This window comes from Acinonyx jubatus, chromosome A3 (assembly GCF_027475565.1).
Source record: "Acinonyx jubatus isolate Ajub_Pintada_27869175 chromosome A3, VMU_Ajub_asm_v1.0, whole genome shotgun sequence".
Taxonomy (NCBI): Eukaryota; Metazoa; Chordata; class Mammalia; order Carnivora; family Felidae; genus Acinonyx; species Acinonyx jubatus.
This window is the reverse complement of record NC_069388.1, coordinates 66,863,434-66,886,726: the sequence shown is the minus strand read 5'-3', so window position 1 is coordinate 66,886,726 and position 23,293 is coordinate 66,863,434. Positions and strand designations below refer to the sequence as shown.

The 23,293-nt window shown below is 38.8% G+C and overlaps 1 protein-coding gene across 2 annotated transcripts in view; it reads left to right on the top strand.

Moving 5' to 3' along the window:
• FSHR (follicle stimulating hormone receptor) overlaps window positions 1-23,293 on the top strand; it is a 171,927-nt gene that overhangs the window by 98,503 nt on the left and 50,131 nt on the right. The window contains exons 3-4 of one of the 2 annotated variants that reach the window (XM_015074692.3): window positions 19,453-19,527; window positions 21,935-22,009. In XM_015074692.3, the coding sequence (XP_014930178.2) occupies window positions 19,453-19,527; window positions 21,935-22,009 (150 nt within the window). The remainder of the gene's footprint in view (window positions 1-19,452; window positions 19,528-21,934; window positions 22,010-23,293) is intronic. The other variant, XM_027072494.2, reaches the window with a different exon arrangement.

Here is a 23,293-nt window from a genome sequence, read left to right as displayed (position 1 = left end):
GACCTATTTTATTTCACATTTCCATGTGGTTGAAGGTAAAGAAGCTCTCATCCCAGATTTCTACTGTAGCCAGATTTCCCAACATAACTCTTCCATTTTTTGTAATAGTCTATCACCCTCTTATGGCTCACCTTTGAAGATGAGATGATGTCAGAGGGACGTAACCAAACATCTTAATGGAAGACTTAGTTTAGATTACCTGATGCCTTGCCAAACTGGGGCTGCTCCCATATAAGCAATATCTAAACATCAAAAAATGCATTCAGCACCAGAAACAAGCTAAATCCTGTCATTCACGGGTAAGAATAGCTAAGAATTTTAAACAAAGAACATATAAGTATCTTAAAACTATAGGATGAGAAGATGGGGTTGGGATAATGAATCTAAGAGTGGTAACTCAGTCTAGTAAAAAACAAAAACAAAAAAACAAAAAACCTGGGTGATTCATACCACCATAGCAACACCAAAGCCAGGTAACATTATGACTGTCTTAGTTATACACTTTGCCTTTTAAAATATATATATATACTTAACTTTTCGAGGTACTTTTCTACCTACGGCTCATTTATCCATTCAACACATGTTGCTAAGCTGATCCTCACATCATCCTATAAAAATGATAAGTAAGTGTTAACATCTTCACGTAAATCATGAGAACACTCAGACCTCATTTAAGTTAGTAGCCAATTGGTCAACAGCTAGTTTGTAGAAAAGTTAAACATAATTCTTCTGACTCCTGACCCTTTTCCCTATCACATAGTACTAAACTACTTTACTGGTTAACAGAAAGGTACTATTTGAGAGAAGTTGATTCAAAGCTGATTCAAGGTTGATTCAAAGGTTGGACAGAGGAGTACCTGGTTGCTCTCCTTCTAAATCTGACTTTCAAATTGATTCTATCATTCCCCAGTACCAAGCCCATTTCAGCTTTCCCTTCCACTAGCTCCAAGCAGGTTATATTTATGAGGCCTTTGTGTTTTGGGACAACCATTAGCAAGAATCGTATTTTAGACTCCCACAACTATAATAGAATATAGAGTTCAAGTGTTTAACCAGCTTTTGAGAAGCTGAGTATCAAAGTAAAATAATGTTGAACTGATGGCTGGCACCAAGAATCCTTAGGAAGAGAGTCTATCCAAGCCTTTTAGAGTAAATCTCCAGAGAATATTCAAAGCTTCAATATGTTTAAGTGTAGGGTGGAAACTAAATATACAAATAATCAACAGAAAGGATGAGTAGAGATGATGAAACAGAGATCAAGGACAATAAATTCTTCCTTGGTAATAATAAATTCACACCCCTAAAGAGGAAGGAAATCAGTTTCTTGAGCAGCAAAATATCAGCCACTGTTTCACAACAATTTCTAGACATGGTTCTGGTGGGAAATATGAACAGTAACTAACCTTGCTGAATATCCATTTAATATAAATGATCATGGCTAAAGATGCTGGTTAATGTCCACAGCAAAGAATCTAAAGTATATGGTAACATATTTACCTTTGCAATTGAGTATATATAATTTCGACTACCTCTCTGCATACTGACTGGGGGTGATAGAAAGAAAGAATGGGAAAGAAAGAGAGAAGTGTTGCTCAACTCTTAAAACTGAAGCTACATGCTTGAATTCACTGGTGATGTTCACCTCAAACGGAATGTATCAAGTTCTACATCTTGTGATCTAAGAAATAACCAAAGCCCTATATGCTCAAAGATCTCTCTTACTGGCCTACCAGAGTGCTTGAAATTCTCATCTTATTCATGGTTTAAAGATTGCAAACCTTTATTAAAATGCAAAGCTGATGCCTGGAAATATAAATCACCAGCACCCATGTAGGTCTTGAGAAGCTACACAACAGTCTTGTGGTCTTCAATTCCCAAGAAAGTCAAAATAAATGATTTTATAGGTCTCTCCTCTCACTGGGAAACTCTGTAGTTCTCCAATTCTGTAATACAATAAACTCATACATCCGTAAGTTTTGACAGAGAACTAGGAATCTGGGTAGATTCACAGTCTTAAATGCCACTTGGGATAGGTGGAGTAAAGGGGTGGTTAAAGCCAACATAAGCATCACTGTGAAGTCCTCTGTGATCTAAGGTGTTTTTCTGGTGGTACTGCCAAGGAGTTACATCCCACAGCTTTGCACCTTGAGAGCATGATATTAATGGATACAAAGTGTTTCTTGTCCTTGGTCCCTTGGTCACTGGTAAAGATCCTTTGAAAATGAAAGGCAGCATGAAATCAAATAAAACTATGCCAACAGAAGTTAGTTGCATATATGAACCTCCTTAGGACATTGTTGGCATTTCTGTCCACTCCTTTCTCCTACAATCCTGTGATTTGTCTTTCCAGCAGCCTATGAGAATACAGTTTACTTTTAATATAGCCACCCCATATTCTATAAAAGTAATTTTTTTGTATAAAATATAATCCTATAAAGACCAGCAATAATGCTTAAAGACATTAAAAGCGTGTCGAATATGACAGTGAATAGCTACCTGTATAAGCAAAAGAAGTATCCCATCTGCAGTTTTAGGTGAGGGGCACTAGACGGGGTCATTCCCAAAAAAAAGAATATTAAATTAATACAGCTTCTCACATTCATTCTTCAGGCTGCAATTCTACCTCCCAGTACCATGTTATATGTTAAATGTCACCTTCTATCTATTTCCCTGGGGGAGAGTAATGCTGTATGTATAGTTATTGCTTGGGTGTCAATTCATAAAACTGGTTGAGTTTCATCTCAAAAACTATGGATAAAAAGCATAATGGAGAGGAAAAGGAGTATAGAATGGGGCAGGGAGTAGAGGTATCCTCAAAGAAAAATCACAGTAATAAAAGCTGTGATAACAATCATTCTAATAATTCCAAAAGCAGGTTTATGTGTTTAATGCTTTACTGTTTAACAAATGCTTTCACTGACAACATTCAATTTTGATTTTGATGATATGAAGTAGATGAGAGAATTGTTTATTCACTTCACACATAAGATTTATGAAGAGTCTGTGCCACGTCACATCACTGGTAAGAAAGTAGGAACCTAAAACTAGGTGCTAGCTGTTCATCCCACAGACACTGTTTTGCTCTAACAATGTCTTGAGGGCCAAGGAGACTTTTGAGCCCTTTTGGGAATTGGTTTAGCAGGTCAGCTTTCCTCAACTACTCAAGGTCTTGTTGACATCAGGAAATACTTAAATACTCTGACAACCCAAGGCTTCATCTTACCAGTTCTCAGGAGCCCCTGCTCTCATTTTCTCTGTTAGAACTGGCTTCTTCCCCCTCAGTCTTCAGGCAGAGAATAGTTGGGGAAGGGGTAGAGCAGGGAGAAAGGGAGTTTCAGGCAGAGAGTTAGTCCAAGCCCTCTCCTGGGTATTAAACATTTAAGCTTTGGGTCTCATCTCCTCAACCCAAATGCTCCCAGAGAATATGATTTTGTGTTTGCTTTCCATGTTGCCTGTGTCTGAGCTGCATCTAAAATTTGGCCACTAGAACAATGACCTCATTTCATTTTTTCCTTGAGTGGGGTGAGGACCTGGAGCTCATTTTTAACCACCCTTCTATGAAACCATGGTAGGTCACATATGTCACTTAAGGGGCTCCATAAAGGTCAGAAAGCTCCAAAATTATTTCATCTATGTGATTCATTGTCCCCAGTATTCATCATGACTCTTTGGTTACATCTTTGCTCCCTGATAAAATGCAATGCCCTCCCGCACCTTTTTTTTTTTCATGTTTATTTATTTTGAGACACAGAGAGAGAAACAGAGTGTGACTGGAAGAGGGACAGAGAGAAGGGAAGACACAGAATCCAAAGCAGGTTCCAGGCTCTGAACTGTTAGCACCGAGCTCGACACAGGGCTCAAACTCATGAACTGCAAGATCATGACCTGAACCAAAGTCAGAAGCTTTACTAACTGAGCCACCCAGGCACCCTAATGCTCTTCCTCCAATCAGACTGTCATCAGTTGTCAGAGACAGACACTTTGGTATGAATGACTGTTTCTTCTTAAAGCAGAGACTAATACAGGGAGAGGGGGAGAGAGACAGTCACTGAAATGGGCCCAGATGATGCAGGATTCAAGGCCAGCTGTACTTCCTATGATGCCTGGAGTCAAGGTCCACTTTCATGACCCCACCAGGCAAACCTGGTTTTGGACCATTCCACCTCCTTTCATATATCCTCAATTCCCTATTTGAGTTGAAAAGAGTCCCCTGTATTTGCCTCTTCACTAACTCCCCCTATTCAGCTTCAACCTCTCAAGTTGGTGATTTTTAGTTTTCTAAAGCTTTGGGAACTAGAATAAAGAAAAAACAACCACAATTGAACATCTCATTGCCTCAGTTCCCCAGTTTTCTTGTTGGCAGGTTATAAACTGTTGCTACTGTAAGACATCTCTTCAGATTATACAAGCAGCAAGCAATAAAGGACTCACGTTCCATTCTAGGGAAAGATTTTTCCAATAGTTTTCTCATTTCCTCATTGTCCCTGCCTACCCCCCAAGCTCTCTTTAAATACTATGGAGCTTATTCTGTCACTGACCTTGTCTGATCAGATAGATTGTCAGCAACTGCAGTCTAATTGGAAAGCAAGTTGCTATGTAATTCTTGTCTCTTACATCTTATATTTAAAAACACAATGATCCTAAAAGGGGGAAATTGCTTTTGGTAGGTGACAGAGGAAAATACACAAATTGCGCAACTAATATATTCAAATGAATTCTGAAATCTAAATCAGGATTTGATGTAATAAGTTGGTCCTAGAATTTCTACCAAAAGCACATTTGGTCAGAATGTTTTTTTTCCTCCAAATACTTATATTTTGGGGGAAAAAAAGGGAAAAACTGTATCATGGACAAGCAGGAAGGAGGTGGCTATTCATAGCTAAAAATTAGGATTGAGATATTTGAGGTCCTTAACACAAGGATGTTGCATTGTGTGCTTGAAAGGACATCAGATGGGATTTGGCAGCCCCAGGTTCTACTTCTCTGACTTGGTGTGTGGCCTTAGGTAAATCACCTAACCTTTCTGTACTTTCTCATTCTTTCCTCCTAAACAAGATAACAGCTTTTGCTTCTTTCACTAATTTAATCAACCAATGATTACTCGTTCAACATGAAACCCTGGAATCTGTTGCAATGAAAACAATATTACAATTTCCATTAGATTAAAAACTCCTTGACGGCAGAAATTGTATTCTCTTGAATATATCTGAAGATAAGGCCTGCAGACAAATTGCCAAAAACACTTAAGCATTGTTAACACCTGTCCCCTCCAGCTCAATAGAATTGAAAGCCCCCTGTATGTGATGTAGTAGGTTCAGTAGTATTTACAGTATGACAGTGGCCACAGATTCAGCCCTCAGAATCCTATAGACAGAAGCACAGCCAGTGTAACTACAAGTCCAACAATGATAAAATACTCTGATAAAGACACAAGGAGTGTTCAAGGAAAGCTCAGAGGAAGGCAATGTCTTAATTCCAAAGGATTAGAGAAGTCTTCCTTGGGGAAAACTGTAAAGGGTGGCCTTAAAACTGATATATTTCCTTCCCACTCTACTACTTAGTTGTGAAGGTAAAGTTTACTTTAATCAATGTAAGCAAAGGATTTCAAGTCCTAAAGATGTCATCTGTCGAATCAGCACACATTTGTGGAGTGCCTGCTGGGTGCAGAGGTGACAAACTATGAATATAACAAAGTCCTTGACCCCAAGGGATTTATAGTCACTAGACTAGACTCTAGTCTAATAGAGTAATGATAATAAATACTACTATAATACAAAATAATGATAATACTATTTAACACTTACTAAGCTTTAGATATTTAACATGTAATTGTTTAGTAATTAGTCCTTACAAAGTTTTTCAAGGTAAATACTATTGTCCTCATTTTAGATATGAGGAAACTGAAGCTCAGAATTTAAGTAACCTTGCCAGCTTCACACAGCTTATATGAGTCTGAGTACTTGTATGGGTCTATAGTACTAACTCTGCTGCCTGGTCCTGGTTCCTAACATAGATATGCCCTTTCCTGGAAGTCAGTTAACCTTGACTCAATTTCTATAGCCCCAGCAAAAACTTTAAGTGGATGAATGAAAATGCACTGCTATTATCATAAAGAACATCTTAACCTAGACCAGCTCAGTTATTAATTACCCATGTAAATACAGCTTCCCATTCCTTTGTTACACTATGTGTTTGAGAAAAAAAGGAGAGGATGCATGTGTAGGACATGAAAATCTAGTAAATCTAGAAGATAACTACTCAAGTGCCTGTCTTCCTTCCTTTGCTGATCCTCTGAAATTCTCTTTTCAGGGATATTACAAAACAACACACATTCTCTAAAAGATTTTTTCCTAACAAGATCTTTGTTACCTGAAATTGTATTAGAAGGCAAATGTGTATTTCACAAATATACACATGAATAAGAGTACAGAAGAGTCCCCAGAAGCTGCTAAAGGGAGGAAGGAAATCTGGATTCTTTTATTCTGTTCTACAGCCAATGCCCTAGACCTCAACAGGAATAATTCCACCCTTATTTGCTTTGCCACTCTTCAAGCTTTGTTTAAACAAAGGTTTCCAGGGGCACCTGGGTGGCTCAGTCGGTTGAGCATCGACTTCGGCTCAGGTCATAATCTCACAGTTCGTGAGTTCGAACCCCACATTGGGCTCTATGCTGACCGCTCAGGGCCTGGAGCCTGCTTCGGATTCTGTGCCTCCCTTTCTCTCTGCTCCTCCCCTGCTCACACTCTGTCTCTCTCAAAAATAATAAAGATTTTTTTTAAAAGTTTAATAAAGGTTTCCAAAGCATAGAAAATATAGTAAATTAATATATACTAAACTAGTCTGATGATTCCCAACATCTTGCATGGCCTGAACTGGCTGAATCAAACTCATGTTGAAAGACAGTCCACTCTCCTCCTCACTTCCTAAAATGATGGCATTTTTCTCCAGGCAGTGGCAAAGTCTCATAAAATAGGAGTCTCTTTTTCAGGACTTCCTTTTTCCTGACCATACAGGTCTCTTTGCTGTAAAAAATTGGGACACTTTTAGAACCAACGTGTGGCAAAGTCAGCTGGAGTGTAGGGCTTTTGACTACCATTTGATGTGGGATGGGGAAATCTGCTCAGAAATTTACATAAAATTAATGAAATATGTAGTTGGCAAAAAATGGGCCTCTGAATTTCTGAATTCAAAGAAATTCTGAAAATGTGGCAAAAGGCAGGATAGATATCAGTTTTCCATGTAGAATGCTTATGAGGGTGCTATTCTCATGTATTTCAAAGAGGAAAACAAGGAAAACTTTCTCAAATTCAAAAGAGGCTAAATGTGAGTTCCTTCTTGTTCCTTCACTGCAGCCCATAAAGGAGGCACTTTTATGCCAAGAATAAGAGTTAATGAGGTGGAAAATAGTGGGGCATAAAAGGGAGAGTAATTATGAATTACAGAGTGAAAACAGAGACTGGAAGGAGGATGAAAGCCATTTAGGGAAGGGCAAATTACGTTATAGGTATGGGAAGGGTAGCGAAAAAGGCATAATAGATCCCCAGAGATAATTATTAAGGAAGTTTTTGGGGGTGCTGTGGGGTGACAAAAGTGAATGGAAAAGCCTGCAATAATTGTCTCACACACACACACACACACACACACACACACACACACACACATTTCGTGTTTCTCTTGATAAAGAGGCTCCGGATATATGACAAGGAAGATTTCAACACTTGCTTACAGGAAGATCAATGGAGCCCTATTTAAGCTGATAATAAAACAAGAACTATGTCCAAAATAATGGCTCAGACTAAGGTTACCTTCTCCCCTTGTCCAGCTTTCAGGAAGAATGGCCCTTGCTGGCTACCCTGCTGCTGCTCCCTCATAGGGACTGCCCAGAGAGCTGCTTCTAGGAAACAGGTGCAGTGCCCTAAGAAGGATGGAGCCCTTCACCCAGCTTGTTAGAAATGGAAGTTGGCTGTCATGAAGGACTGCTGACGATGTGGCTGGCTGCCTTTTAATAACAGAATCACAGAAATAATTAAAATCACTGAATTCTAGGGCTAGAAGTTACCCACGAGATCATCTGGATCAACAGTATTGTTTTATAGATGAGGAACAAAGGCCCAGAGAAGGTAACTGATTTGACTCAAGCAGAGTGGTTAATTAGTGGCAGAGTCAAGATTAGAACCTAGGTCTCCTGACTCCAGTGAAGTAATAAAAATAATGGTAAGCAGCATAACCTTTGCATAACACTATGTATTTTTTCCTCCTGTATGAACATACATTATTCATGTGATCTTCAATAGCCCAACCAACTACAAAGAATTGAGTATGAAATGTACTGAGGTACAGAGGGCCTTAGCAATATCTTACTGAAGAAAATGGATCTCAAAGAACTCCAGTGATTTTCCAAAGTGATGACGGACTTTATCTTACCCACTCAAGAGACCTTGCCTCATGCAGCTCCACATTGCTGGAGTCTCGAGAGTTGGAGGCTCAAATTTCTTAATCTGAACACCCTCTGAGGGTCTGTGTGCTAAAGGATTTAGTAGTCCCCATTTTTAAAAAGTTCTTCTTTCTACTTTTCTGTTTGTTTTCTTTCATGACATAATTGAAAAATAAAATAAAAAGCCAAGGGACCATAAGGAAGGAGCAGCCACCTGCTCGCACAGTGAGAGGCCAAGCAACTCCATCACAGGCAGTAAATACTGTATCATTAAGTTGAAGAGAGGTCTCTGGTAAATTAGGTCAGAGACTTAGTTTTGAGGGGGATTTTTTTCCAGGGTGGCCAACCAACACTCCTACATGACTCCTAATTCAACAGCCAACAAAAATTTAAAAACTTACTGTATATACCCATTTTCACTAGGTGGTAGATGCACAACTCCTACTTGACCTGATGGAAAGAGCATTTGTTGGGCAAACACTAGATACCATGCAGGGTTCTAGAGTCTTAGGCATTAGAGTGAATAGATGGCAACAACAAATTCCAAAGTGTCAGGGACTTTAAGAACAAGGTTCTTTATTTCTCACCTAGTAGTCCCGGGTAGTGTTCCTCAGCACTTTACTTAGGATGCCAGGACAACAGCAGCTCATCCATTTTTAATTATGGCTTCCAAGGTTTCCGTGGGCATCTCCAGCCAAGTCAGATGGAAAGAAGTCAGAACATAGAGGAACACACATGAAGGGCTATGGGCCAGGCCTAAGGGTGCACAAATCACTTTTGCTCACATTCCCATGGAAGGAAACTGCTCCTCACAAGGATACACCTAAACAGCAAAATGGCCAGAAAATGTAGTCTAGCTATGTACCCAAAAATAAGAAAAGAAAAACAGATTTTGGTAGACAGCTAGAAATCTCTTCCATGCCATGTATTATATCCATAATTCTCATAAAAAACCCCAAAGGTAGATATAATGATATCCACTGGATTAAGTAAGTTTCATGGGGGTTAGTTGACTTGTCTAAGGTCACATAACTGGCAATGATAAAGGTATATTTTTAACTCAGTCCTGTCTGGCTCCCAGGTCCACACTGCCTCTCATATGTGTACATGAACTAAGATAAATACAAGTCAGCATAGCCTTCGAAAAAGGTCATTAGTGAGAATACCCATGTAGAGCATTTAACACTATGCCTGCTACACAAGTGTGTAATAAAGGTTAATTATTTCACCATCATTATTATTGCTGCAGCCTTGAGTTACACAGCTCAAACTTACACATACCCCAAACCTACAGATAATTTATCATGGCTTGTATGTCAGAAGTATCACCTATCTTCCCGTCTCCCTTTCTTTGGTCTCTGCTGAAGCTGGAGGACTACAGCTAAGCCAAGTGACCCAAGTGATCCCTTCCCTTTCTTCTCTACACACAGTCTCCACTTCCTTATACCTTCACAATCCCTAGTCTTCTATCACTTAGAACTTAATTAAATTCCCATTTGAACAATTTCTGAGAGGCATACACAGAGGAATAAAAGAGTTGTCTACTTTTTGTAACTTCTAGCTCTAATATCATTCTACCTCTAGAAATCTCTTTCCCTTTCCCTCTTGCTCTTTCTCCTCCATTCTCTTTTTATCATCTTCTCAATACTAATGGCTTTCCCAAACAACAGTCTTCATGGCTCCCAAGCAAAAGTATTAGCTATCCTCCTGTATTCATGCAGAGATAAACTCCTAGGGCATCACTTTTTACTCCACCTTTGTCTCCATAAGCCATTCCATTTTTATTTTCTTGAACATTATATACATAAACTTGGATTTACTCCAAAATTTTTAAGCCATTAGGACACTTAATTGTTTGCAAAAAGAGGACTCATAACCCACATCAAACCACTCCTTAGTCATCACATGACTGTTAGTAACTACTGGTATACCTGAAATTGCAAAGAATCATAATTACAATAATGATGGTGGGAAATGAAACAACATTTGCAAGAAACACTGAAAAAAGTAAATGAGAGGACTTAGGATCTGTTAAATGTTGAAGAAGAGTTAGAGGTAACCCCAATATTTAAAGCTTGGGTTGGTCTAGTGAACCAATAGGGATGACAGATACAGGTATTAGCTGGCATTATTAATTGGGGAGGAGAAGACAGTTGAGGGAAGAAAATAATAAACCTGTTCTAGACTAGATGCCTAGTCTAGAAGTGTATACTGAACATGTAGTAGAATATGGCTTTGGTAGTTGCAGACATGAACTTTGGTCTAAGAGAGAAACATATCCCAATAACCTGTGAAGTATCGACAGAGAGGTTATAACAGGAAAACCTCGAGGGATACCAAGACAGAGCTTCAGAGATGCTGACACTGACAGGGCATGAGAGAAAATATGGTATATGAGGACAAAGAATAAAATGTATTGAATCCCTACTCTGTACTCTGCTCTTCATTGCTCTAATTTTGGGCATCCTTCCCACACTTTGCTCCACTTCTATTGACTTTGCACTCCCAACATCTCATGCATGTTGATTCTCTCCAACTAAATTATTAATTCTCGGGAGACAGAGATGCTGTTTGTTTGGTTTTTTTTATTGTCTTACACGCTCTACACTTACACAGAGAGAATGTACTAAAAAAGTACTTATATGATTCACTTCTCGAGACTTTATCTGTGAAAGGTGAATTTCCACGTTTATATATTGCCTTACAATGTAGCATGGAGGAATGGAGTAGTATTTAGTTGTTTTATAGGCATATCATTCCCAAAAGGATTTCTACTCTCCTGGATTTTAAAACAACAGAATTCTCTGAAGTGGAAATAGTTTTCCAACTCACTGTAAATATGGCCTACCTGATTTCTGCCATCCTTTCGAGGCCCCATGAGCATATCCAAGGTCAACTTTATTTACTGGCTCCGTGGTAGTGGGGAAATTACTGAACCTCTGTATGCTTCTTCTTCCTCTTGTTGGGATGAATAAGCAATTTAATAAATGTGAAGCACAGAAAAATTGGCAAATAAGTGCATAATAAATGTTAGCTATTATGACTGTGATTTTTAGTCCCTTTCCTCATCTGCTAAGGGAAGTGAGGGAAATACATTACTCCAAAATATAATTACTCAACATTTTAAATTAAGAAAAAACTAAAAATGGATACATTACTTTGCTGCTGATGTATTTGAAAGTGAGCTGAATTCAATTGTCTCAGATAAAGTCACGGAGAGGGTTCTTTTTATTTGTCTCATTTTGGGGACATCCTTAGAGAATCTTTAGCAAAGACTCACCTTGCCCAGGAGAAAAAAGCAGATGCAAAATGTCAGGAAAGGAAGGGGAGAGGAACCCTTTGGCAATGGCCTTACCACACATTGACTGCAAGTCACATTCAATATTGATCCTTTCCCAAAAGGAACAATAGGATTTTCAGGTTATGACTTCAGTGACAGAGGCATCCTTATTGGGATGCCTTTGTGCACTGTCTATTCTCCTCTGATGGCCAATAGACCAGGATGGTGGGTCTCACTGTGGAAAAAACTCAGGGTGGCGTTTAGGGTAATGCACATATTGCCTGGTTTAAGAATCTAATCTTTAAATGGGGTTAAGGGAACTGTTCCTAGGACATTTGCTAGCATCATTTTCTAGCTTATTATTTCCCACCTTCAGAGGAATTCAGGTCTAAACTCCCCCAAGAAGGCAGGCTGTCAAGCCGGCTGTCTGGCAGGCATGGTGATATCTGGAGTTGACCATGTAATGAACATTGTGCTTTCACACATACCATCTGATTAGTCTCTTTAACAGTCCTGTGTGGTAGTTATTATTCCCATTTTACAAACAAGGGAACTGAAGCTCAGTGAGACTCCTTAACTTGTCCGTAGTTATACAACTAGTAAGAAATAGAGGCAGGATTCAAACTCAGGTCTCTATGGTAGTCTCTGGATCTGATCTTCAGGGAATTCTAAATGAGAGCTTTAATTGTGTGTTTGGAGAGCATTATGAAATTTTCTGAAATGTATTTTCATTAGAATTTTCACCTGTCCTGTTCTGTACTTTTTTTAATTATATAGCACAGTTCCAGGAGACTATAGAGAGTAGATGAGTAGACATAGGATATAAATACAGAAAACATAATGTGTGTGTGTAAAAAAATATATTTTTTACACACACACACATGTATATGTATATGTGTGTGCATGTTTTATTATGTATAACCATATATATTTACTTCATATATAAGTATAATGTATGTACTATATATAAAAGTATATTATTCATACATCTGCAGCTATATTCAAATACAACATGCCAACAATCCATTTTCTTTTTTCCACCAACACAGATATAACCCATCAAATAAAGATAGCACTCAGTTAAAAGAAAGCCTAGAATACTAGACTTACTTACAGATGATTTCTAAATCAGGACCCACTTTATTCATCTTTTAGATCCCCAGCACCTAGCCTAGTCCCTTAAACACAAAAGCTGCTTAATCAAAATCTGTTGAACATTTGTTGAATTCATTCTTAACTCCTTTAAATACTCACTCCAAGGTTTTGCTAAACAAGAAGCTTCCTTCCTGTGCTAATACACAATTTGATTTGTAAATACTCTGTTTACTCCAAGTTTTCAAGAACACAGCTTTATTGCACAAGAGCCAAGGTAGAAAATCTTTTATAATCTTTAAAAGGTAATTCATTCATTCAGCAAACATTTGGTTGGGAGCAGGAATACTAAAATAAAAGGCAGTGTCATTGTCCTCTTTGCCTAGTGAAGGAGACAAACCAGTGCAAACCCAACACAGTATGTAAGGGCTATTAACAGAGTATATATGTATGAATCCTAAACCACAAGGACTCAGGGAAAGAAAACTGTCAACTGAATTTAGTCTGAGGTTATTAAAAACAGAAGAAATTTGATTTGGTGAATATTAAAAATACTTTAGTGCAATTGAGTTCCCTAATGTGCTTAGTTAAGGAGGGGTACTTTGGATATATTAGAGGAAAACGCTCTGTGAAAAGTCAGGAGAGGAGGGAAAAGATGAGGAAGATCCAACTGGAAAATATCTCCTATGTTGGGGAGAGGAAAAAAAACAGCAAAGGAGGCTCTATTGGTATCTGATTTATTGTTATGGGATATAACCAGAATGTAATAGATGCCATTGACATTCTAGTGAGACTTATAACTTTTGGTGACCGTTTTTAGTTCTTCCTTATCCTGTAAAACCAGAGCAACTCTGCTCTGAATCAGACAGTCCCAGAATTTGGCAAATGAGTATCAGGTGAAATGGTGGACAAATTAATACCTGTCTACAATAGTTTGAAATTTTATGCTAGACCTAGCTGAATTCTACATGCTCATTCAGTCCCTAAAGTCCTTCCTACTGAATACCCCACCCCACCCCCTCCATCAAGTGTACCTGCATATAAAAACCACTCCATTGACCAGAAGAATGTAATACTGGAGTAGAATTTGTGGCTCGGAAATTCACTCCAGAGAGAATGCCCTGAAAACCCCCAGTATCTCATGCAAGCACATCTCCCCTTCCTTTAAGGAAACATGGGATTTCACTCACAGAAGAGACCTTAAAAGTCATCCTCTCCAACCCCCATAGAGTCATACTAGTCATCTCCCATGTTTTCTCCTCTATGGGTGTTTGCTGACTCAAGGACTTCATCTTGGAGCTCTGCTGAAGGAGCTGGGAAATACCTTTAGCTGGAGCTAAAGACATCCAGAAGCTATTAGTACAGCAGACTAAATACATGTATGTGTCCCTTAAATGATGTGTATTAAATGTAAAAATCCCTGGGACAAAAGCCTAACTCACAGACCAGCTAGCCTTGGTTGCCATTTACCCAGTTTGGTCATGCTGCCTACAGAAAAGGGGTGAAAGAATACTTAAGACAATTGTCATCTCCTTCACAGTTTTGCAGATGCTCATTTCCGGACCTGAAGACTATTTTTCCTCCATCTACCCATCCATCCTTTTAACATTTATTGAGTCCCTATTACATGCAAACTTGCCACTAGATGCTAGAGACAGATGAATAAGATAGGATCAGAAATTCAAAGCCAAGTCAGGGAATTAGACAATGACCACACCTCCCGACCAAAAAAAAAAAAAAAAAAAAAAAAAGCAATGACAAAACAATACATTTCCTTTAACTGAGAAATCAAAGAAGTCTTGTGAGAACTAGAAGGTAGGAAAACTTCAGTGAGAGAGAAAAAGAAGGCTTTCCAAAGGAGATACAGGGTTTTGAAAATCAAGTGACTCATTCCTCTTGAGCTGATTTAATTAAACTCCTCTATCAAGCTTTTCACATCCAACCACTTGTGTGATGTGGAGAAAGGTCTGCTGGAGTGTTACTACCATTCTTCTCAAGAGTCTAGCAGTCAAAACCAGAACCACCCCCTAATACTGGAGGTATTAGAAATTAGAGGCTCAGGCCCCACTCAAGGTCTTTCCATGGAGAAGCATTTGCACAAGATCCCCAGATAACTCTTATGTGCATGAACAACTGAGATGCACTATCCTAGAAGATGAGTGGAGCCTCATCTCGGGAAGTAAGCTTTCCACAGGGTCTCAGGATCTCTCACCCAAAAAGGCCTGCATTCAATGTCTGCACTGAACATATCCTAAACTTTTTGATCCCAGAATCTCTTTAAACTCTTAACAGTTTTTAAAGACAGCAAACAGATTTTGTTTATGTGGGTTATAGCTACCAATATTTACCATACTAGAGTTAAAACTGGGAAACGTTTTGACAGTCCATTCTAAAACAATAATAAATTCCTACATGTTAACATAAATAATCGTTGTTATACAAAACAACCATCTTTTCAAACAAATATTAGTGAGTAGAGTACCATGGTCTTACATATTTGCAAACATTTTTAACATCTGGCTTAACAGAAGACAGATGGAGTCTCATATCTGCTTCTGCATTATAGTGGTTGCCATAATACACATTGGGTAACCCCTGGACTCCACTGTGTCCTCAAAGAGTGAAAGTGGAAAAATTTTTATTTTAGAATCATTATGAAAATAGTTTTGACCATACAGACCACCAGACCACACTTTGAGAACAGCTAATCTATCACATTCTTAGAGCTCCCCTGTCTACACAAAACCTTTACCTGTTGCCCCTAAGAAAATGCCGTATCTGGAACTGTGCCAACTGCAATGATTTGTCACAATTGCAAAGAAAATTCTTAACTGCATCTACTGAGACAAAGAATTGTTTCTTAATTATATAAGTTCTTTGGATGTAAAGATTCCACATCCTCCCTTCAAAGACAAGTTTAATGATCCTCACAATTGTGTATTATCTTAGCCAAGCCAGGCAAGTTTTGTTAAACCTCACTGGAGATAGCATTGGCTGTTTTCACTCTACTTTACATAGGTACATTAAAAATGAAGGGAGGCTATGCATAATAAAAAATACTGTCAATTATCAATAGTAAATAAATGTTCATTATATATTTTCCACAGCAGCTCTTGCTACACATTTAACATCTGAAATGTTGTGAGTTTTTGTTTAAATTTTCTTACTTATGAAAAACTACCTGCTGCCTTCTCTGTTTTATTCCTGCTTCCATGTTCTATCTCTGGTTTATCTTGCTACTATTTTGCCTCATTATCTCGTGCTCCAAGAACCTTACTTGTCTAATTTATTGTCTCAGTAGCCAAGGGAAAATTGGTCCTACTTGCTCCTGAAGCAGACTAAGACAAAATTCACAGATCTAAAGGAGACCTTAATGATCATCTACTCCAGCAATTCTCCATCTTTCATGCATAAGAGAATCACCATTGCTTGGAGAATTAAAAGGAAAAGAAAAAGAAAAAACCAGACACACACACACACGCACAATGCCATAGTCCCACCCCAGATTAAATAAATCCAGCTTTCTAGGGTGGACTCAGACTCTGGTCCACCAAAAGATTCTACCATGTGGCCAGAGTTGAGAAACTCTGATATAGTCCAACTCTTCCTTTTACAGATAGGAGGCCGGGATGGCCAAGACGGAAAAGATCCTTACTTAGAATCACCGGGGAAGAACTAGGATTTGAACACCACCTTCTGGGCAAACAGGACAAGACACTTCTATTAGTTCATTTAATTCAGAGTTCTCAAAAACAAACAGTTTACTCCCCTTCCTTTGCATGGAAGTCATTTTTCAAATAACTTTATTAATGTATGTTTATACACAATAAAATAGATGCACCTGTTTTAATTTTAAAGTTTAACAAGTTAGATAAGTATATACACTCATGTTACTACTTCCCCAATCTTGAATAGGACATTTCCATAACTTCCCAGGAAGTTTCCCCTTGCCTCTACCCTGTCAGCAATCTCCTTCTCAGGCCCCAAGTGACAATTACTCCAATTTCTGCCACTATAGATTAGTTTTGCCTGTTTTAGAGCCTCATACAAATAGAATTATACAGTATGCATTCTTTTATTCAGCATAATTGTTTAAAGATTCAACCATGTTGTAGCCACAGTTTGTTCCATTTATTAGTGAGCAGTATTTCATCACATGGATATTCCATAGTTCATCCATTGGATTGTTCCCAGTTTGGGGCTATTACAAATAAAATGTATAAAATACCTTTGGGAAGGCATACATTTTTATTTACCTAGAGTAAATACACAGGAATGGAAATCCTGGGCTTAGAGTGGCCTGGGAGGCAAAATGTATAAAACAAAGTGTTCCAGGGTGGCTCAGTTGGTTAAGCAGTCCACTCTTGGTTTTGGCTCAGGCCATGATCTCACCATGCTGAGATCAAGACCCATGTCAGGCTCTGTGCTCACAACCTGGGGCCTGCTTGGGATTCTCTCTCTCTCTCTCTCTGCCCCTCCTCTGTTCTCTCTCTCAGTCAGTAAATAAACCCTAAAAAAAAAAAAGTGTTGTAGCCCTGCAATCAATCAGAGGTAGCCTAGCATACCTGCATATTAGTGGGGCTGTTTATTAACATGGAGGTCAATGTACTTTACAGGTGTGTCAAAAGGATTAGAGAGAATGTATATAGAGTAGCTTATAAAGATACTGAATAAATTATAATAAAAATAACTAGAGACAGAACTAGGCTGGACTGGAACAAGAGCCCTGAATTTCTCAGTGATGTATTTTTCCACTGCTGCATACTGTTCACCTTCCCCAACCCTCATCCAGCCAAAGGCTCTCCCTGCCCCTCTCCAACCCACACCCTCTCCTGTCTTTGAAGTGAAGGCTATAAAATATGAACTACCTTCTGAAATAATTTAGAAATGCTCTTTGGTTTGTTCATTCTAACAGTTTTTAGTTCTCTTTGAGGGACGGACAGATGGAAGGGAGGGAGAAAATCCAAATAAGGGAACTCTCAGCACATGAATTCAGACAAGGAGAAATATCTACCTTCTAGGCAATATCAGGCTGAGATATTATCATGTGTGGTCAACCAAATCTACTGGAAGCAGTAAGTGAACCTGCAAATCATTTTTGGAAGATATGGCCCCATTTGGATTTATCTAGTTCTTCCTCCATGACTTACCCTTTCCCTGTGCAACTCTTTCACTCAACTCCCTTAAATGTTCAAATTAACATCTTTTTCCAGGTTTACCACCCCTTTCCTACTCCTCTTCATTCCTGTACCTCCCAGCACTCCTTCCACTTGCAGGACAGAGGAGCAAAATAAACCGCCAATAGCCAACATGTTCTATTACACACACACACACACACACACCACCTTTATCTATGTTCAACTGTAAAAATTGTGAATACTTAAGTTTACCAAGTGAATCATCAAAGATGCTATCATAGAATAAGAAGGCTATTTTTCTCCCACAAAATGTCTCCTTACTCACAGGGGCTTGTGAAACGTGACCCACCACCACTGAGTTGACAAGCTCCAGATGTCACCAGCTCCCCTCACTGAGATGGCTACTGTTCACAATCACACCTGTCCTGTAAGACTTTCTCCCTGCTCGGTCTTCCAGGTTTTGCCTGATCAAGAGCCTTTCTAGAGCTCTTCAGCTAAATCCTGGGCCAGCAGACAGTGCTTCTGCCTCAGCCAATTTGAATGCATGCTGCCTATGAGATTTCCTGAGACACTCTCAGCTGCTGCATTAAAACTGCATGAGCCTTCCTCTGAAGGCCTAATAATAGCACGTTTCATCTGTGAACCACTTTATAAACATTAAGTGATTAAGCCACCTTCTATCTTCTCAAGCTCTGGGCTTTGGCATAGTGGACTTCACTCTCTACTGCCCTCAAATTACTCCACCAAGAAAAAAAAAAAACCTGAGACCTGAAAGATCTTCTCTGGATATTTTAGGTAACAAAAGACCTTGGAGTAATGACCCTTACTTGGGTAATGATATGGAGAAGAGAGGGATTTAAAGCCACGCTCCTTTGAGACTGAATTGAGGCTCTCATCTCCCAATGTTAGATTAGCACAGAGAAGAACTTGACTCCATGGTCTAGAGCAAGATCTATAGCCCCATGGTGCCAAAGCCAGCCCACAATCTATTTTTATAAATAAAGTTTTATTGGGAGACAGTCATGCTCATTCATTTACTTATTATCTATGGCTACTTTTGCATTGCACTATCAATTGAGTAGTTGTGACAGAGATTAAATGACTCATAAAGCCAAAAAAATATTTACTATCTAGCCCTGTAGAAAACGCTTGCTGACCCCTGTAAGGTCTAAGGAACTCAGAGTTTGTTCTCATCCTATATATTCCCTAAATATCTTTAATCAATTTTCTTTCCCTTTCTGGACCTCAGTTGCTACATCCACAGACTGAATAACCTCTAAACGAACTGAGCCATCACCTTGGGCTTATTCTCTCATTGTTCTCCAAATATTAGCATCTCCTTATTTTAGATTTGTCTGATTATTACACCTGGCTTCTTTGAGGACAGGAATAGGGTTGTGTGTGTCTCATGAATCATTGCAGACAAGAGGCTCTATGCTGACTTACATTTCATTTGTAAAAAATTCAAATCATATATTTTTATATCATATGTATTTTTTTTTTTGCAGAGAGATCTCACAGAATGATGTCTTGGAAGTAATAGAGGCAAATGTGTTCTTCAACTTGTCCAAATTACATGAAATGTAAGCAAGGTCCTGTGGGGTTTGCTCATCACCATTGGCAATAGCTGTAAATTTTGTGTATATCCCTGGAAGGTCCTAACTCTGCTCTATCCTCTGATCCCTAGAATTTCATTTTAAGATGTCAAAGACAGCCCAAAGGGCACCATTCTGTGTCTCTCTGCCTGGTGATCCAAGTACCAACCAAGAAAATAATCTTGTCCTGCTGTCTCCCTCCAAGAGGTTTTTTTTTTTTTCCAATAGTAGACCCAATAACCTTGTGCTGTGACTGAAGGGGTCTCTATCTCATCGTTTCTTTTAAAATTATTCCAGGGTCAAAGTCCAAAATAAATCCCACATGATGTAAAGATAGGCAGTCCTCACTTGAATACTAGTCTATGCCATACACTTACCATGAAACCTACCAAGAAACAAAAGCATTCTAACACTTAGTTTTCCTTAACTGTAAAATGAGAGTAAAAGTGCATGCCACAGGATCACGGTGATGAACAAAGGTGATAAATATAAATTAGATCCAACATCAACTGACATAGAGTAAATATGTCATAATGATACTTGGTACCTTTATTACAACCAAATTTACTTTGTTTTTAACATTCTGGTTTTACACACCTGTCAATATTCATACAGATATATTTCTGTTTCATACCAGCCTATAACCACCATAAATTAATTCACAGAATCATAAAATGTCAAAGCCAGAAAAGACTAGACACTATCTGGTCCCAAATTTTCCAAAGTACAAAGTGTTTTTTAAAAAGGTAAATGACTTTATGGTCAAGTTATATTAGGAAACATTGGGCAAATGTTAGGCTCACTTACTATAGGAAAACTCAGAACCTATCATGTGTGAATATACACTTGGAATATCCAGGGAGGCATTTTATTAAGGGTTTTTCAACCAGTATCGCTGGTAAGGTTTCTTCTGTGGGGCATTTATTAACACCTTACAAAAATCCCATGCAACATAGTTAAGAAAGTGAATGAACCACTTTCCTAATATTACAGACAAGAATGAAAGTTGCAAGGCTTATCTAAAGTCACCCAGCCAAATCCACAGCAGGATAAGGACTTAAACATAAATACCAACTCTTATATTTTTAAAAAATTTCTTATCATTTGCCAAGCATATATACATATATATACATTTATACATCCATATAATTCATACACACACACACACATTTAGAAATGATACTCAGTCTGTCCATACTGGCAGACTACCCTCTCCCTTTTCCTTCCTTCCACCCACTCTGCCTCCCACCTGCATTCTTCTTCATTGCTGTTAAGCCTCTGAAACTGATGCCTTTCCTCACTTTCCCCCATTGCCCTCCTGTTCCTTCTTTTCTTCTCTGCTTGGTCTCTCCTTACCCTAGTTGGAAAAAGAGAGTTTCACCAGGGTCTCAGAACCCACAGGAAATGTCAAAGAAATGAACCAAAGAGCAATCAGCCCTCTGGGCAGGGTTAAGCAGGCATCCCTTTCTGCAGTTCAACAGGCAGTAGAGCTAATGGAACAGCCCTTTCATCTCTTCCCTGCATGGAGAGGTGCTCACCCCCATGTAGCACTGACTATACTTAATTAATTACCTGGTACTTGGATCTGGGTAGCTACAGGTTACTGCAACATAAAAGCTAATGAAACAGGGAGGAAGTAATTAACACAGAGCATATCTGTAAATATACATTGATCCAGCAAGATGAGGAAAGGTCAGCCTCTCTCTGTTGGAATCCAAATGTGAACACATTCACCTCCAGACTATTGATCAGGACACAGCTAAAGACAACAAGGGCAAAAGTCACCACTTCTCATGAGCTGTGAAAGCAGCCTCAGTCTACAGCATGAAGGGAATCAGCAACACGTTCCCAACTACTTCCTGCTACAATTGCATGATTAAAATCAGATGTCCACTGCTTTTCACCTGATCTTTGCTTTCCTTTGCCTCTTTACTCTTTCTCCAATCTCCTTTTGCTTCACCCTTTTGCTTCCTGCCATCTTCTTTTCACCTTCTTTTGTTTTCTGTTCCCTACTCTCTTGTCTCCAAATCAGACAAAATCTCCATTTCCCAGGTCAGTCTCATCCCTGCCTTCTTAGCCTCCTTAGACCCTGAGAGACACTTACTGGTTAAAGACACAGTGTGCTGGGTGAAAAAGACAAACTCAGAAAGTGTTTTGTTTGGCTATGTTTAATGTCCCAAGAGGACATTAGTTATGAAAGCAAAATGGGTTAATATTTAGTTTGAACAACTTAGCATAGTGAAAACACTGCATGTGTTCTAAACTTTTTTGTTGAAATGATGGATGGATAGATGGATGGGTGAGTGAATAAGTGATATACTCTTTGCATAATGTGAAAAATACTACAGCATTCCTTACAGTTGAGCTCATGTATATATTCTTTTCTGTTTTACAGTAGAATTGAAAAGGCCAACAACCTACTATACATCGACACTGATGCCTTCCAGAACCTTCCCAACCTCCGATATTTGTAAGAACTCTTATATTCTGGTGCGGCCACTATAAACGAATTGTGTATTCCTGGTTTAGCACAATGTCTACTTGTTACTCTGGGGGGCAACTGCTTTTTATAAAAGATGTGGGGTTACCTAGACATGGAGGGGAGACACTTGCTGGTAGATTTTTAGTTTAATATGTGAGTTCCACTAATATAACTGCATTTTTGTTTTCATTTACAAAAACAAACATAAAGAATTCCATTTGCATTAATGTAATTTCACATGGACCTCTTGCATAACTCAGTCATAATTTAGTGTTATTAATAAGATACAGCCAAAATTTGTGCTAGCATTTAGCTTGTTACCTTAACCTCAAAGACATCCCTTTTGTTCTGCATATATGCATTTTTTCTTTGATAACTTACAGTGTTTTATTTTTTAAGTTTTAGTTAGTAATAGACATGGTATTTTACCAGCAGAGAGATTCCTGGTGTTTGAGCCCCATCAGCAAAATCACTGCTTCTTCCATTCAAATACCTTTCCAAATAGCTGAGTGCTTGACAGAGCCCAGAGTGCTATGAAAGGACCCCACAAAGTAACCAATAAGGACTTAGGCTAGAAGTCACAGTAAGCCCATTTACTAGCCACTGGTCACAGGCTACAACCTAATGTCTTGATGCTTATTTGCTTATTTCCTTATTTCCCTACCACAAGAATGGAAATAACAATGGTAATAGTATGTATCTGTTACCTATTGGCATAATAATGCATAACTACCTAAGCCCCTCCCCCCACACACAGTTTTAAAGCAACAGCTATCATCTCTCACCTGTCTGTGAGTTTATCTGTGGAATGGTTCTCCTGACCTGGACTGTTTGACCTCAGCTAAGCTCGGTTAAGCAATTACAGTTAGGTGGCAGGTCAACTGGGGGCAGGCTGCCCTAGATGGTCTCAGTTGAGATGACAATACCAAGTGGAGCTCATTTCCAGCAGCCTAACATAGGCTTGCTCTAATGGCAGTCCTGGGGTTCCAACAGAAAGAGCTCAAGCTTGCAAGCCTCTTGAGACCTACCCCCTGAACTAGTATGCCATCTATTCTGAAGCATTTTATTAGCCAGACCAACTCATGCGGCCAGCTCTGATTCAAGACATAGAGAAATGCACTCCATTTTTTCATGGGAAAAGCTTCACAGTCACAATATAAGATGTGTTGATCCAAGTAAGGATAGAGAATTGAGGCCATCTTTGCAAACAATTTAAAGGATGTAAAAAAGTTTTATACAGTGCCTGTCACACAGTAAATGCTCACATCAACA